We start from the raw sequence: 16,698 nt of genomic DNA, 5'->3' as shown, positions 1-16,698 counted from the left end.
TGGGATGTTTTCAGCTTCCAGGTATTGTGTACAGATCCTTGCAATAAGGGGCCATGCATTATCATGCTGCAACATGAGGTGATGGTGGATGAATGGCACAACAATGGGCCTAAGGATCTCATCACGGTATCTCTGTGCATTCAAAATGCCATCAATAAAATGCACCTGTGTTCGTTGTCCATAACATACGCCTGCCCATACCATAACCCCACCGCCACCATGGCCCACTCGATCCACAACATTGACATCAGCAAACTGCTCACCCACACGACGCCACACACGCTGTCTGCCATCTGCCCTGAACAGTGAAAGCTGGGACTCATCCGTGAACAGAACGCCTCTCTAACGTGCCAGACACCATCGAATGTGAGCATTTGCCCACTCAAGTCGGTTACGACAACGAACTGCAGTCAGGTCCATACTTCGATGAGGACGACGAACATGCAGATGAGCTTCCCTGAGAGGGTTTCTGGAAGTTTGTGCATAAATTCTTTGGTTATGCAAACTGATTGTTGCTGCAGCTGGTGGCTGGTTTCAGAGGATCATGGAGGTGAACATGCTGGATGTGGAGGTCCTGGGCTAGTGTGGTTACATGTAGTAGGCGGTTGTGAGGCCGCTTGCATGTACTGCCAAATTCTCTGAAACGCCTTTGGAGGCTTATGATAGAGAAATGAGCATTCATTGCACGGGCAACAGCTCTGGTAGACATCTAATATATTAGTCCTCACACAGTTATGTCATCAGAAAAATAAAAATTGGCGCTTGGAATGCAGTGGCATAAAACCTGATTATTTTATTAAAAAAACTATGTTTTTATTATGCAAGTAGTATAACATAATAAAAACTACCGTATATAAATTTGGAATCATCATTATTGTAATGACCCACAGAATAACTTTATCATGTTAGGTACCCTTTCACACTTGCGGCAGGACGGATCCGACAGGCTTATCACCCTGTCGGATCCGTCCTTCCGCTATTTCGCCATGCCGCCGGACCGCCGCTCCGTCCCCATTGACTATAATGGAGACGGGGCAGAGCTCCGGCACAGTACGGCAGTTCACGGTGAGAGGCCGCCGGACTAAAAAGTCGGACATGCAGGACTCTTAGTCCGGCGGCCTTTCGCCGTGCACTGCCGTACTGCACCGGAGCTCCGCCCCGTCCCCATTATAGTCAATGGGGAGGGAGCGGCGGTCCGGCGGCCCAGCGAAATAGCGGAAGGACAGATCCGACAGGGTGAATAGCCTGTCGGATTCATCCTGCCGTAAGTGTGAAAGTACCCTTATTTATATCACACAGAAAACGCCATAGACATATAATTATAAAAGTTATTTAATACACTATAGGTACTCCAAAATAATTTTAAAAAAAAACTTGTCCCGCAAATGTCAAGATCTCATATAGCTAAGCTGAAGAAAAAAAAAGAAAAAATTATGACCGCCGGAACACAAAGGAAAAATTCTTACTGGTCTTTAAGGCTAACATTATGTCACTAAGGGGTTAAAATGCACTTCAGTCACCTTTAGTTGTGCGACAAATATATTTACTTCAGGCCCAAGTTCAATTAAAATTTTAATATTAATGTTAATATTCAGTATGAAAAACTATGGGGGAGATTTATCAAACTGGTGTAAAGTAGAACTGTAACAACCAATCAGATGCCACCTTTTATTTTTCACAGCTCCTTTGGAAAATGAAAGGTGGAATCTGATTGGTTGAAATGGGCAACTAAGCCAGTTCTACTTTACACCAGTTTGATAAATCTCCCCCTATGTTTGTATATTACTGTCAGTTACAAAAATGCTCTATTTAAGAGAGATTCCCTTTACTTCAATATAATGTAGTTCAGTCGGTATAATTAGGTGTACATCCTGTTACTGAGCTGCACCAGCAGGTTACACATGGTCGCTTTCATCCTTCAACTGCCAATAGACAGGGCACTGATACAGAGTGATCTGCTTCTGTAAACTGTGACCGATACAGGGGGAGCACTGCAGCAGAGAGGACACGCCCCCTGAGCTGCCAACCTGAAGAAAATCTAGCAGAGAAATTGGAGAAGTGAATGGGTCGATCTCTGGATCCACGTGAGGTACAGGGCTGGTTCTGGCTCTCTTAGAAAAATACTGTCATGTACTATATGTCTTATGATTTTCATTTTTAGCGTAATCATGTGAAATTTTCCCTGTAAGTGAGGCTGGCAAATGTTAGGCGAAAAAAGAACACTGCACACCAAAAGAAAATTCTCATCCCATTCCCAACTATGAAGCATGGTTTGGGACTACTTTGCAGTCTCCAGGTCTGGGCATCTTGCAGTCATTGAGGGAACAATGACTTCTAAGGTATATCAAAACATTTTTAAGGAGAATGTAAGGACAGCAGTCCATGACCTCAAACTAAAGAGAAGAGTGATACAACAAGACAATAACCCAAAGCACACACATAAGTCATTTGAAGAAAACTATTTGTGTCTTGGAATGGCCAAGTCAGAGTTCTGATCTTAACCCTTATGGAAATGCTCTGGCATGACCCAAAGTGATCTGTGTATGCAAGATATCCCGCAAATATTGATGAACTGAAAAATGTTTACAATTAGGAATGGCCCAAAATTTCTCCTTAAAGGCTTTGTACACTTTTGGGGCCAATTTTTGTTTATGATTGAATTTTACTCATTTTTGGCTAAAAAAACATATTTTCAATTGGCCTTTATTAAAAATATTGAGCAGTTCTGGCACAAAGGGTTAACGGTTCTTTTAGCTGTGTGACTCGTACTTTCAATTTGGTCATCTAACAACTCTTATCTCTAAACCACTAAGAGGTCATAAACACTTATTTAAGCTCCATTATCAGTAAGGTAAGGATTGAGATTTAATGAGTGTTTATAATGTCAGAGAGCAGAGATAAGGAGCCAGACAGCTCCCCAGATGACGTCAAAGACAGAAAATCCACAGGCAGCTAGTAGAGCATGGCAGCTATGTACACCAAAAAGGATTCCATATTGTTAATAAAGAGCAATTGGAAAAAAAATTTTTTAGCTCAAAATAAGTACAATGCGAAAATAAAAAAAAAGCCTTTAATGTTGTTGAAATCTTATTTGCAACTTTTACAACTACAGGAAACATTTGTGGAGGTGATTACTGCTAAAGGGGGATCTGCAGGTTATTAAATTCATGCGTTCCCTTACTTTTTCTCCCTACAATGTGTATGCTTGCTCAAGGTGCTCAATAAAAGACGTAAATGGCGCAATTGTTTCTGTTATTAGTTTCGTTAGATTGTGTGTCTGTAAATGTGTCTTAGATAAGAAGCGGACCAAATTTTCTTATTAAACAATGTCTAAAACCAAGTAACTGCATAGGGTTCACTTACTTTTCTTCCAACCGCACATGTGGCCTTACCCTGAAGGTGTATCCCAATGAAATAATTTAGAGATTAATTAAGTTAAAGCATTTTTGTAAAATGTCCCACATAAGAGACCTCCCCCATTCCATGTGCACCATCACAGCATGTTTTTGACCTTCTTGCCTTCTTGTCTATTGTCTGGTCGCATTTTTGTTTTTTTATATTATTTCTTACATTTTGATGAAAAACACAAATTATCCGACATAGTTTCCATGAACAGCATGCCTTTTATTGTAGATACTGCGAAATCTGCTAGCACTCTGAAGAGTAATAGGCAAACTAGGCAACGATATGTAGTGTACGCTACCAGCATAGATACAATGAAAGAGCTACAATACAGTACTAGGAACGCGTAGAAAAGAAATAAATTAACGGAAAAACTGCCTTTCCAGCAATGGAGAAGTGCATTTATCCATCAAACCCCATGCTAGTGCCGAGAGGGGAACATAAACTGCAATTCTGAAAAAATGTCATGACTTCAATCCAGTTCCAAGAAGAGCGTTTCCCTCTGAACAGACCTGATCTTCCAATGATTCATACCAAGAGAGCAATCGTCACGCCAAGGGAGCGTCCTCATCATCGTGAATTTGTAAAAAGTCAGATATAAGAAAAACATTGCCAAGTGCAAAAATTGCTTCATTTGCAAGATTTCACCACTTGCTCGTAGGGTGGTGGAGGTGTGTTGTAGTAGGATGGGGGAGGTGGGAAAGCTGGGTTTCCTTGAGGGGAGTTTGGCTGCATGTGAAATGAAGGTGTGGCTAGGTTTCCCCCTGGATCAGAATAATATGGCATTCCTGGCTGCTGAGGTCCTGAAATAGAAAAGTCAACACATCAGATGACCAATCAATGTTTTTTGAAGTCCAGGCAGTGGACACGTTTTATATATGTTAGTGGCTATCTTGAGTTTCACTAAGGCTACTTTCACACTAGAGTTTTTACTGGATCCGGCAGGGTTCAGCAAAAACGCTTCCGTTACTGATAATACAACCATCTGCATCCATTATGAACGGATCAGGTTGTATTATCTTTAACATTACCAAGACGGATCCGTCATGAACTCCATTGAAAGTCAATGGGGGACGGATCCGTTTTCTATTGTGTCAGAGTGTGTCAGAGAAAACGGATCCGTCCCCATTGACTTGCATTGGGGGTCATGACGGATCTGTCTTGCTCCGCATCCCAGGACGGAAAGCAAACTACAACATGTTGCGGTTTGCTCTCCAGTATGGGAACGGAACGGAATGCATTTTGGAGCATTCCGTTCTGTTCAGTTCAGTTTTGTCCCCATTGACAATGAATAGGGACAAATCTGAAGCGTTTTTTCCGGTATTGAGCCCCTATGACAAATCTCAATACCGTAAAACTAAAATGCTAGTGTGAAAGTAGCCTAAGGCTCTGTTCACATTTCCGCTCGAGGGCATCATTGGTGTCCATCATTTGACAGATCCAACACTCTGTTTTTCCAATGAAGAGTTTCTCTTACTCTGATGTAACCCAAAAATGGAAGCATTCACAGAAATGTGAAAAGACTAATCTTCATTTCGTCATAGCCAGAATATTATCTTTAACCCCTTAAGGACTTAGGGAGTACCGGTACGCCCTATTTCCCGAATCCTTAAGGACTCAGGTTTAAATCGCGATTGCGGCGCCGCGGGGGTTAATCCGAACAGGATGCCGGCTTGCTGCGTTTCCGGTCCATTCGGGTCTCCGGTGACCCGATGAACCGGAAAAAGACTGCGATCGGTGGCGTGATTACACCACCAATCGCAGTACGAAGATTTGGAGAGGCGGTGCTGGCCGTGGTGCTGATGCCTGCTGTCCAGGGTGCTGATTGGTGCAGGGGAGAGAGGCGCGAGATTCAAACTTCCTGCGCTCCTCTCTCCCCTCCTCTTCCTGTTCTGCACGAGCACCCTGCAGCACCGTCCTCACCACGCTCCTGAGTCCCCCCTAATCGCCCTCCAGGTAGGTTAGGGTCAGTGAGGGAGAGGCACCGTTAGGCAGGGATAGAAGGGAAAAGTTAGTTAGGAAAAAAAAAGCACCTTTATTCTAAACTTTTTTTGTTTCAGCTTTCAGACCCTAGACCCCCCTGCCACTTGCCCAGATTGAGGAGGCATACGCCCAGATTGCCTCCGACTCCGAGAGCCCCAGTGAGGATGAGGATGAACCCACGTTCCTCTTGTCATCCGCATTCTCATCATCATCATCTGATGACGATGAGCCCCCAAGGCGGCGGAGACGCCGCCAGGCGGAGCCAGGGGCCCCACATGCTAGGGATCCTGTGGCCCACCCTAGTATGAGCGGCCCTGGGGCTCGTACTGGTTTCCCGGCCCACCAAATAAGCCCACCGGAGCTTAGCTGGTGTCCCCCAGTGTATTTTCAGCCCGAGATTCCGGATTTTGTTGGCAATCCAGGAATCCAGATTCCCACAGTGGGGTTTACTGAAATGGACTTTTTTAGTTTTTTTTTCAGTAACCCATTTGTGAATCTGATGGTGGAGCAGACGAACCTGTACGCCCAACAGTTCGTTGCTCAGCACCCGGGCTCATTTTTGGGTAGACCCGGTGGCTGGACTCCGGTCAGTGCAGCCGAGATGAGGACATTTTGGGTCTAGTGCAAAAACCCAGTGTCAGGCAATACTGGAGTGGGGACATCCTCTACCAGACCCCACTCTACAGTATGGCCATGACACGTCCCCGGTTTGAGGCCATCCGGAAATGTGTGCATTATTCCGAGAATGCAGCATGTCCCCCCCCCCCAAATTTGAGCAGGCCTACGTACCTGGAAGGGAGGTCGCGGTTGATGAGTCTCCCGTTGCGTTCAAGGGGAGACTCAGTTTCCGCCAATACAGTCCCACTAAGCGGGCGAGGTATGGCGCAAAGCTATACAAAATTTGTGAGAGTACCTCAGGGTACACTTACAAATTTTGTGTGTACGAGGGGCGAGATTCCCGTATTCAACCCCCAGAATGTCCCCCCACTCTGGGTGTTAGCGGGAAACTCGTATGGGACCTTATGTACCCACTGCTAGATAAGGGTTACCACCTTTACGTGGATAACTTTTATACTAGCATTCCCTTCTTCAGGTCCCTTGCCGCCAGATCCACGTTCGCTTGTGGGACCATGCGGAACAATCAACGCGGCCTCCCTGCCTACCCCCTCCAGGTACCTATCCCCAGGGGTGAGACCCGTGCCCTTACCAGTGGAAACCTGTTGCTGGTCAGGTATAAGGACAAGAGGGATGTCATTATGCTGTCCACAATCCACGTTAACAGCACCACCCCCGTCTCTGTGCGAGGTACCGCGGCAACGGTCCTCAAGCCCGTTGTATCGTCGACTACAATCTGTATATGGGAGGAGTTGATCTCTCTGATCAAGTCCTCAAGCCATATAATGCCATGCGCAAAACCCAGGCAGGTTGCCATGTACAACTCTTTTGTACTATCCCGAAGTGCTGGCAGCACAGGGACATTCCTCCAATTCTATGAGGCAGTCCTCAAGGACCTGATCTTTTCGGACCGGGAAAGAGCAGGCCGGAGTACCTCGGGAACTGGAGGCGCCCGGATCGTCCCTGGCCAACATTTTCCAGGTGTGGTCCCCCATACTGGAAAGAAGGGACAAACCCAAAAAAAGTGCAGAGTGTGTTGCAGGAGGGGGATACGGAAGGACACCACCACTCAGTGCGACACGTGTCCCGATCATCCGGGCCTCTGCGTTATCGATTGCTTCAGGGAGTATCACACTTCCATGGAGTACTAAATTTTTATAATCCCCAACAGTCCCCTAGAGAACATAAAAAACTATGGCTCTCAGACTTTGGAGACACGGAAACAATTTTTTTTCCCCAAAAAAATATTAGTTTTAGTGCAGGCATCCTCAAACTGCGGCCCTCCAGATGTTGTAAAACCATAACTCCCAGCATGCCCAGACAACCTACAGCCATCAGCAGGGCATGGTGGGAATTTTAGTTTTACAACATCTGGAGGGCCACAGTTTGAGGATGCCTGCTTAGTGTCTCCAAAGTCTTGAGCCATACATATTGGGCATCGCCGCGTCCGTAAAAATCTTCTCTATAAAAGTAACATGTAACCCAACCCCCCCGGATGAACAGCGTTTAAAAAAAAAAAACGTGTAAAAAAAAAAATTTTTTGTCACCTAACATCACAAAAAGTGTAATAGCGAGCGATCAAAATGTCATATGCACCCCCAATTAGTGCCAATAAAACCGCCATCTCATCCCGCAAAAAATGAGCCCCTACATTAGATAGTCGCCCAACAAAAAAAACCAAAAACTGTAGCTCCCAGGCTATAGAGATACAAAAAAATTTTTGGGGGTTCCTAAAATGATAATATAGTGTAAAATCTAAATACATTTTAAAATGTAGACATATTAGGTATCGCCACGTCCATAAGAATCTGCCCAATAAAAATAACATTTGACCAAACCCCTCGGATGAACAGCGCTAAAAATATAAAATAAAAACAGTGCCAAAACACCCATTTTTTGGCAAAATTTCCATTTGAATCCTTTTTTCCGGTAATAAAGCAAACAAAACTAAATATTTATTGCCCTGATTCTGTAGTTTGCAGAAACACCCCATATGTGGTCGTAAATGGCTATATAGCCACACGGTAGGGCATAGAACGAAGGGAACTCCATATGGTTTCTGGAAGGCAGATTTTGATGGACTGGGTTTTTTGACACCATATCCCATTAGAAGCCCCCCCTGATGTAGCCTAGACTAGAAACTCGAAAAAAGTGACCCCATCTAAGAAACTACCCCTCTCAAGGTATTTAAAAGTTACTTTACAAACTTTGTTAACCCTTTAGGTGTTCCACAAAACTAAATAGCGAATGTAGGAACAATTTTAATTTTTGGTTACCTTGCCTCAAAAAAGTTAATATAGAGCAACCAAAAATCATATTTACCCTAAAATAGTCCCAAAACAACAACCACCTTATCACGTAGTTTCCTAGATGGGGGTCACTTTTATGGAGTTTCTACTCTAGGGGTGCATCAGGGGGCTTGAAAGGGTACATGGTGTAAATAAACCAGTCCATCAAAATCTACCTTCCAAAAACCATATGGCGTTCCCCTTCTTCTATGTCCTGCCGTTTAGCCAAACAGTAGTTTACGACCACATATCGGGTGTTTCTGCAAACTACAGAATCAGGGCAACCCATATTGAGTTTTGTTTGGCAGTTAACTCTTACTTTATTACTGGAAAAAAATGGGTTAAAATGGAAAATTTTCCAAAAAATAGATATTTCAAAATAGTTTCTCCATCTGCCATTAACTCTTGTGGAACACCTAAAGGGTTAACAAAGTTTGTAAACCCAGTTGTGAATACCTTGAGGGGTGTACTTTCTTAGATAGAGTCACTTTTTTAAAATTTCTATTCTAGGGGTGCAACGGGGGGCTTCAAATGGGACATGGTATAAACAAAACCAGTCCTGCAAAATATGCCCTCCAAAACCCATATGGCGTTCCCCTCCTTCTATGTCCTCCCGTTTGGCCAAACAGTAGTTTAGGACCACATATGGGGTGTTTTTGCAAACTACAGAATCAGGGCAACCCATATTGAGTTTTGTTTGGCAGTTAACCCTTACTTTATTACTGGAAAAAATGGGTTAAAATGGAAAGTTTTCCAAAAAATAGAAATTTCTAAATTGTTTCTCCATCTGCCATTAACTCTTGTGGAACACCTAAAGGTTTAACAAAGTTTGTAAACCCAGTTTTGAATACCTTGAGGGGTGTACTTTCTTAGATGGAGTTACTTTTTTGAAATTTCTATTCTAGGGGTGCAACGGGGGGCTTCAAATGGGACATGGTATAAACAAAACCAGTCCTGCAAAATCTGCCTTCCAAAACCCATATGGCGTTCCCTTCCTTCTATGTCCTCCCGTTTGGCCAAACAGTAGTTTATGACCACATATGGGGTGTTTTTGAAAACTACAGAATCAGGGAAATCCATATTGAGTTTTGTTTGGCAGTTAACCCTTACTTTATTACTGGAAAAAATGGGTTAAAATGGAAAATTTTCCAAAAAATAGAAATTTCTAAATAGTTTCTCCATCTGCCATTAACTCTTGTGGAACACCTAAAGGGTTAACAAAGTTTGTAAACCCAGTTTTGAATACCTTGAGGGGTGTACTTTCTTAGATGGAGTCACTTTTTTGAAATTTCTATTCTAGGGGTGCAACGGGGGGCTTCAAATGGGACATGGTATAAACAAAACCAGTCCTGCAAAATCTGCCTTGCAAAAACCATATGGCGTTCCCCTCTTTCTATGTCCTCCCGTTTGGCCAAACAGTAGTTTAGGACCACATATGGGGTGTTTTTGAAAACTACAGAATCAGGGAAATCCATATTGAGTTTTGTTTGGCAGTTAACCCTTACTTTATTACTGGAAAAAATGGGTTAAAATGGAAAATTTTCCAAAAAATAGAAATTTCTAAATAGTTTCTCCATCTGCCATTAACTCTTGTGGAACACCTAAAGGGTTAACAAAGTTTGTAAACCCAGTTTTGAATACCTTGAGGGGTGTACTTTCTTAGATGGAGTCACTTTTTTGAAATTTCTATTCTAGGGGTGCAACGGGGGGCTTCAAATGGGACATGGTATAAACAAAACCAGTCCTGCAAAATCTGCCTTGCAAAAACCATATGGCGTTCCCCTCTTTCTATGTCCTCCCGTTTGGCCAAACAGTAGTTTAGGACCACATATGGGGTGTTTCTGCAAACTACAGAATCAGGGCAACCCATATTGAGTTTTGTTTGGCAGTTAACCCTTGTTTTTCTCCTGGAAAAATTGATTATATTGGAAAATTTTCCAAAAAATTGAAATTCTTAAATGTTATGTTCATTTGCCATGAAGTCTTGTGGAAGTCCTAAAGGGTTAACAAAGTTTGTAAAAACAGTTTTGAATACCTTGAGGGGTGTAGTTTCTAGAATGGGGTCATTTTTGGATGGTTTCTATTATGTAAGCCTCACAAAGTGACTTCAAACCTGAACTGGTCCATAAAAAGTGGGATTTGGAAAATTTCAGAAAAATTTCAAAATTTGCTTCTAAACTTCAAAGCTATGTAACATCCCCAATAAATAAAATATCATTCCCAAAATGATACAAACATGAAGTAGACATATGGGGAATGTAAAGTCATCACAATTTTGGGGGGTATTACTATGTATTACAGAAGTAGAGAAACTGAAACTTTGAAATATGCTAATTTTTCAAAAAATTTAGTTTTTTTATGCAAATTTTTTTTTTACTTTTTTGACCCAATTTTAGCAGTGTCATGAAGTGCAATATGTGACGAAAAAACAATCTCAGAACGGCCTGGGTAAGTCAAAGCGTTTTAAAGTTATCAGCACTTAAAGTGACACTGGTCAGTTTTGTAAAAAATGGCCAAGTCCTTAAGGTGAAATAGGACTGAGTCCTTAAGGGGTTAAAGGAAACCTGTCATCAACTTTATGCTGTCTATACTAAAGGCAGAATAAAGTAGACAGGCGGGTTGATTTCAGCGGTCTGTCATTTAAAATGTAAAAGTAAGGGCGGGTTCAGATCAGCGTTATGGATTCTGTTTTTGTTTTCCGTTATAACGGAAAATAACGGAATCCATCAGACGGAAGTCAAAATGGAAGCCTTTAAGAGGCATACCGTTTTGATCCGTCATAATAGAAGTCTATGGGAATCATAACGGATCCGTCTGGTTCCCGTTATACAAGACGGAAAACAAAGGACTTTTTTTTCCGTCTTGCATAACGGGAACCAGACAGATCTGTTATGATTCCCATAGACTTCTATTATGACGAAAAGCAAAACGGAATGCCTTTTAAAGGCTTCCGTTTTGACTTCCGTCTTATTGATTCCGTTATTTTCCGTTATAATGGAAAACAAAAACGGAATCCATAACATTGATGTGGACAAGCCCTAAGTGGTTGCCGAGAACCAACATCACAATCATTGCAGACTGGGCCTGGAAAAGAGTCCCGGCCACCTGAGAAGAGTCATGGTTATTCATGAATTCTTGCTCTCCCTGTCCTCCTGCTGATAATTGACAGGCTTCTACCTAGTTTTCTCCCTTTCTCTCTAGGAGAGAACTGCCAATCATCAGCAGATGGGTGAGAGCAGGAGATTATGAATAACCATGACTCTTCTCAGGTAGATGTGACTCTTTTCCAGGCCCGGGCTGCAGTGATTATGATGCTGGTTCTCAGCAACCACTTTTAGCTCATGAGTGACACACCGCTGAAATCAGCATTTCTGTCACTATTTTAGGCTGCGCTCAGTGAGGTCAGCATAAAGTTGATGACAGGTTCCCTTTCAATTTTATGGAGGAGATCATAAGAGGCAGCCCGGGGTGGCCGGAGTTCCAGAAACAGCTTCTATGGCGGCTTTCTTTCGGGCTTGTGTGTGGTATTGCAGCTCAGCTCCATTGAAGTGCGAGATGCTGAGCTGCAATACCACACACAACCTGTGGAGTTTTTGAAGAAGGCAGCCATGTTTTTCTAATCCAATACAACCCCTTGAAATACACCTGTCTAGAAAGGTGTACTAAGGGAGCCTGCACACGATGCATATTACGTGCTGTTTTTCCGTTCTGATTTTCATGCAGAAAAACCGCAGCGTAATACAGTACCAGCAAAGTGTATGAGATTAGACCAATCTTCTGTAAACTTAGCTTTTTTCTTAGGTGTGAAGATTGACCTGCTGTACAGATTTTAAAATTGTTGTGGAGGTTTTTTTTTTGTAGGTTCGACCCTTTTCAATGGACAGGTGAGATCTGTGGAAAATCCACACCAAAAATGCTTAAAAACCACACAAAAAAATGCACCAAATAGTGCAGCTTTATGTGCATTTTTTATGCGTTTTTGGTGTGGATTTCATGGGGATTTTCAGCACATAGGTCTCTGAGATTTCAGCCAACCAGAAAGAACACTATTATCTCCAAATGAAACAGAAGTGGCCGGCCTGCCAAACTGTCTCTGACAGCTCATCCGGGAAGTCACATCAAGGGAGACATCAAGGCTTTTTGATGATTGGGGTCCTGTTTCATCTAATGTAAAGCTGACACTGCATTCCACCATAAGAACATCATATCAACTGTAAAACATGGTGGTGGTGCTGAGATGGTGCAGGGATGCTTTACTGATTCAGGGTTTGAGAAACTCAAAATTCTAAAAAGAATGTCTTGTTATTAATCCACAATTTAATCTCTTCCTGACATCTGCCATATATGTACGACAGATGTTGGGCCTTTAACCCCTTCAGGACACAGCCATTTTTCACCTTCAGGGTGCAGCCTAAGTTTGCAAATCTGACATGTGTCATGTTATGTGGTAATAACCCATTTACTTATGCAGGCAATTCTGAGATTGTTTTCTTGTCACATATTGTACTTCATGACAGTGGCAAAATTGAGTCAAAATATTTCATTTTTATAAAAAAACAAAAACAAATGTGGAAATATTTCCAAATTTTAATTTCTCTACTTTTTTAATAGATAGTAATACCTCCAAAAATAGTTATTACTTTACATTCCGCATATGTCTACTTCATGTTTGTATCATTTTTAAAATTACATTTTTTTTTTTGGGACGTTAGAAGGCGTAGAAGTTTAGAAGCAAATCTTAAAATTTTTAAGAACATTTCCAAAACCACATTTTTTCAGGACTAGTTCAGTTATGAAGTCACTTTGTGGGGCTTACATATTAGAAACCACCCATAAATCACCACATTTTAGAAACTACACAAAACTGATTTTACAAACTTTGTTAACCCTTTAGGTGTTCCACAAGAATTAAAGGAAAATGTAGATGAAATTTCAGAATTTCACTTTTTTGGCTGATTTTCCATTCTAATCAATTTTTTCCAGTAACAAAGCAAGGGTTAACAGCCAAACAAAACTCAATATTTATTGCCCTGTAGTTTACAGAAACACCCCATATGTGGTCTTAAACTGCTGTACGGGCACACGGCAGGGCACAGAAGGAAAGGAATGCCATATCGTTTTTGAAAGACAGATTTCACTGGGATAATTTTAAGTTGCCATGTCCCATTTGAAGACCACCTGATGCACCCCTAGAGTAGAAACTCCCCCAAAAATGACCTCATTTTGGAAACTACAGGATAAGGTGGCAGTTTTGTTGGTACTATTTTAGGGTACATATGATATTTGGTTGCTCTATATTACACTTTTTCTGAGGCAAGGTAACAAAAAAAAAAAAGGAGTTTTGGCACCGTTTTTATTTTGTGTTATTTACAATGTTCATCAGACAGGTTAGATCATGTGGTATTATTATAGAGCAGGTTGTTACAGACGCGGCAATACCCAATATGACTACTTTTTTTGGTTGTTTGTTTCAGTTTTACACAATAAAGCATTTTTGAAAAAAATGATTTTTTAGTGTCTCCATATTCTGAAACCCATAGTTTTTTTTTGGGCGACTATGTAGGTGCTCATTTTTTTGGGTATGAGATGACGGTTTGATTGGTACCATTTTTAAAACAAAAAAAAATCATGTTTTAGCGTCTCCATATTCTGAGAGCCATAGTTTTTTGGGTTTTTTTTGGCGATTGTCCATTTTTTGCGGGATGAGATCATTGATTGGTATGATTTTGGGGTGCGTATGACTTTTTTATCGCTTGGTATTACACTTTTTGTGATGTAAGGTGACAAAAAAATTGCTTTTTTTTTACAGTGTTTTTTTAAAGTGTTCATGTGATATTTTTATAGAGCAGGTCGTTACGGACGTGGCAATACCTAATATGTATATTTTAGTATTTATGTAAGTTTTACACAATAATATCATTTTTGAAACAAAAACAATCATGTTTTAGTGTCTCCATAGTCTGAGAGTCATAGTTTTTTTTTTTGGGCGATTGTCTTAGGTAAAGTAAATTTTTTGAGGGATGACGTGACGGTTATATTGGTACTATCCTGGGGGTCATACGCTTTTTTGATCGCTTGGTGTTGCACTTTTAGTGATGTAAGGTGACAAAAAAATGGTCGATTCTCTTAAGTGGGGTATCTTTTTTGTGGGATGAGATGATGGTTTGATTGGCACAATTTTGGGGTGCATATGACTTTTTGATTACTTGCCATTACGCTTTTTGTGATGTAAGGTGATAAAAAATTGCTTTTTTGACACCGTTTTTATTTTTATTTTTTTACGATGTTCACCTGAGGAGTTAGGTCATGTAGTATTTTTTTAGAGCATGTTGTTACGGACGCGGCGATACCTAATATGTCAACTTTTTTTATTTATTTTTACATTTAACACAATAAAACATTTTTGAAACATGTTTGAGAGCTATAGTGTTTTTATTTTTTGGGCAATTGTCTTACGGGTAGGGGCTAATTTTTTTTCGGGATGAGGTGACAGTTAGATTGTACTATTCTGGGGGGCATATGCCTTTTTGATCGCTTGGTGTTGCACTTTTAGTGATGTAAGGTGACAAAAAATTATAAATTTTAGCACAATTTTTATTTAATTCTTTTAAAAGTGTTCACCTGAGGGATTAGGTCATGTGATATTTTTATAGAGCCGGTCGATACGGACGCGTCAATACCTAATATGTCTACTTTTCTTATTTTCCCTATTTTTTTTTTACTTTATTTTGGGAAAAGGACGCTTTTGTTTTCTTCTTTTGAAACTTAAATTTTTTTATTATAAAAAAAACACTTTCACTTTTTTTACTTTTTATATTTGTCCCACTGTTGGACTTCACGTTCTCAGGATTTGATCCCTGTTTCAATTCAGTACAATACATTATGTATTTTGCTGAATTGAACTATCAGCGTCTTACACAGTAAACTGCTGACAGTTGCCTAGGAGACCCAGGCTGGGTCTCCTGGGCTTCTGTAGCTGGCAGGCTCCGATGCCTGTGTAAGGCATCGGGGCTGCATGGCAACCATCTGCCCCCTGCCAGCGCTGCGCGGGGGGCTGATGGAGTCAGAGGGAGCCCCATCCCTCTGTAAACCCTGCACATGCCGCGGTCAGCGCTGACTGCGGCATGTAAAAGGATGCAAAAGGATGCAGCAGGGGCTGGGCTATCAGTAATAGCTCCTGCACCCGCCCGATCCCATCACGTGCATGCATGTGGAAATGCGGTAAGGCACCACATTCTCCCACGTGTATGTGATAATGCGTGAAGGGGTTAAAGATGGCGCCCGCTCAGGAGCTCAGCAGGTGCCATATTCGCCAGGTTTCTGCTGTTTTACACAGTAGACACAAGGGAGCAGAGTCAGTGATCAACAATAACACTGATCATGGACGTTGTAACCCCTCAGATGCCGTGGTCAATTGCAACCAGGGAGAAATTCGGTTGCTACGGCAGCCTTGGACCTTATGGCTGCTCCAAGACCTGCCACAGCGAAGTTCCTGTGTGGCAGGGCTCCATAGGAACATAGTGAATTTCCCATAGGTTGCAACGGTAATTTATTGCAGTCTATGGGAGTCTAAGTGATCTACGGTAACCCTAAGAGGACTTAATGTAAGTGAAAAAAGTTTAAAAAAATATAAAAAATATATAAAAATGTTGAAATATTAAAATATTAAATGTATTTATCCTGCACAGTGAAATGGCCAATTCCCCTTTTTTTTTGCTTTATCTCCCAACAAAAATTGAATAAAAAGTGATCAAAATTGACACTCTAAACTGGAATAAAAAATACAGCACACCTCTAAAAAAAATTAGCCTCACACGACTTCGGTAGACATAAATATAAAGTTATGGGGGTCAGAATATAGCGATGCACATAAAAAAAATGTTTTTCAAAGTTTTTATTTCTTTAAGTATTAAAACACAAGAAAAACTATATAAATGACATGGTAACACATCAGTTATACTGCATAGGGAACACCCTAAAAACAAAACCCATCAAACTATAATGGAATTGCTCTTTTTTCCATTACTTCGTATGCAATATTAAATGGTGCTATTAGAAAGCACAACTTGTCCCGTATAAAAAGGCCCTCATACGGCTATGTGAATGGAAAAATAAAAAAGGTATGGCTCTGGCAAGGCCAGGAGTAAAAAACAAAAATGCAAATACGGTAAATCCCTCTGTCCTTAAGGGGTTGACAATGTTTTTTTCTAGCTTCCCAAAACATTTTATTGAATAATAAAAAGTGCCCTTAGAAAGTACAACCTGTCACTCAACAACCAAGCCATCATAAGGTGGCTATGTAAATAGAAAAGTAAAAAAGTTATGGCTCTGGGAAGACCGAGAGGTAAAAACTAAAAAATGTTTGTCACCATTAAGTTAAGGCCATTCTGCAAAGAAGAGGGGCAACATA

The 16,698-nt window shown here is 41.3% G+C and overlaps 1 protein-coding gene across 1 annotated transcript in view; it reads right to left on the bottom strand.

The window, feature by feature from the left end:
• Positions 1–3,603: 3,603 nt before the first annotated feature.
• Positions 3,604–16,698, bottom strand: part of VOPP1 (VOPP1 WW domain binding protein) — a 123,446-nt gene continuing 110,351 nt past the window's right edge. The window contains exon 5 of the mRNA XM_040433139.1: positions 3,604–4,205. Coding sequence (XP_040289073.1) covers positions 4,033–4,205 — 173 coding nt within the window. The 3' untranslated portion in view covers positions 3,604–4,032. The remainder of the gene's footprint in view (positions 4,206–16,698) is intronic.

Source organism: Bufo bufo, chromosome 5 (genome assembly GCF_905171765.1).
Source record: "Bufo bufo chromosome 5, aBufBuf1.1, whole genome shotgun sequence".
Taxonomy (NCBI): Eukaryota; Metazoa; Chordata; class Amphibia; order Anura; family Bufonidae; genus Bufo; species Bufo bufo.
The sequence above is the reverse complement of the archived record's forward strand: the minus strand, read 5'-3'. Positions and strand labels throughout refer to the sequence as shown.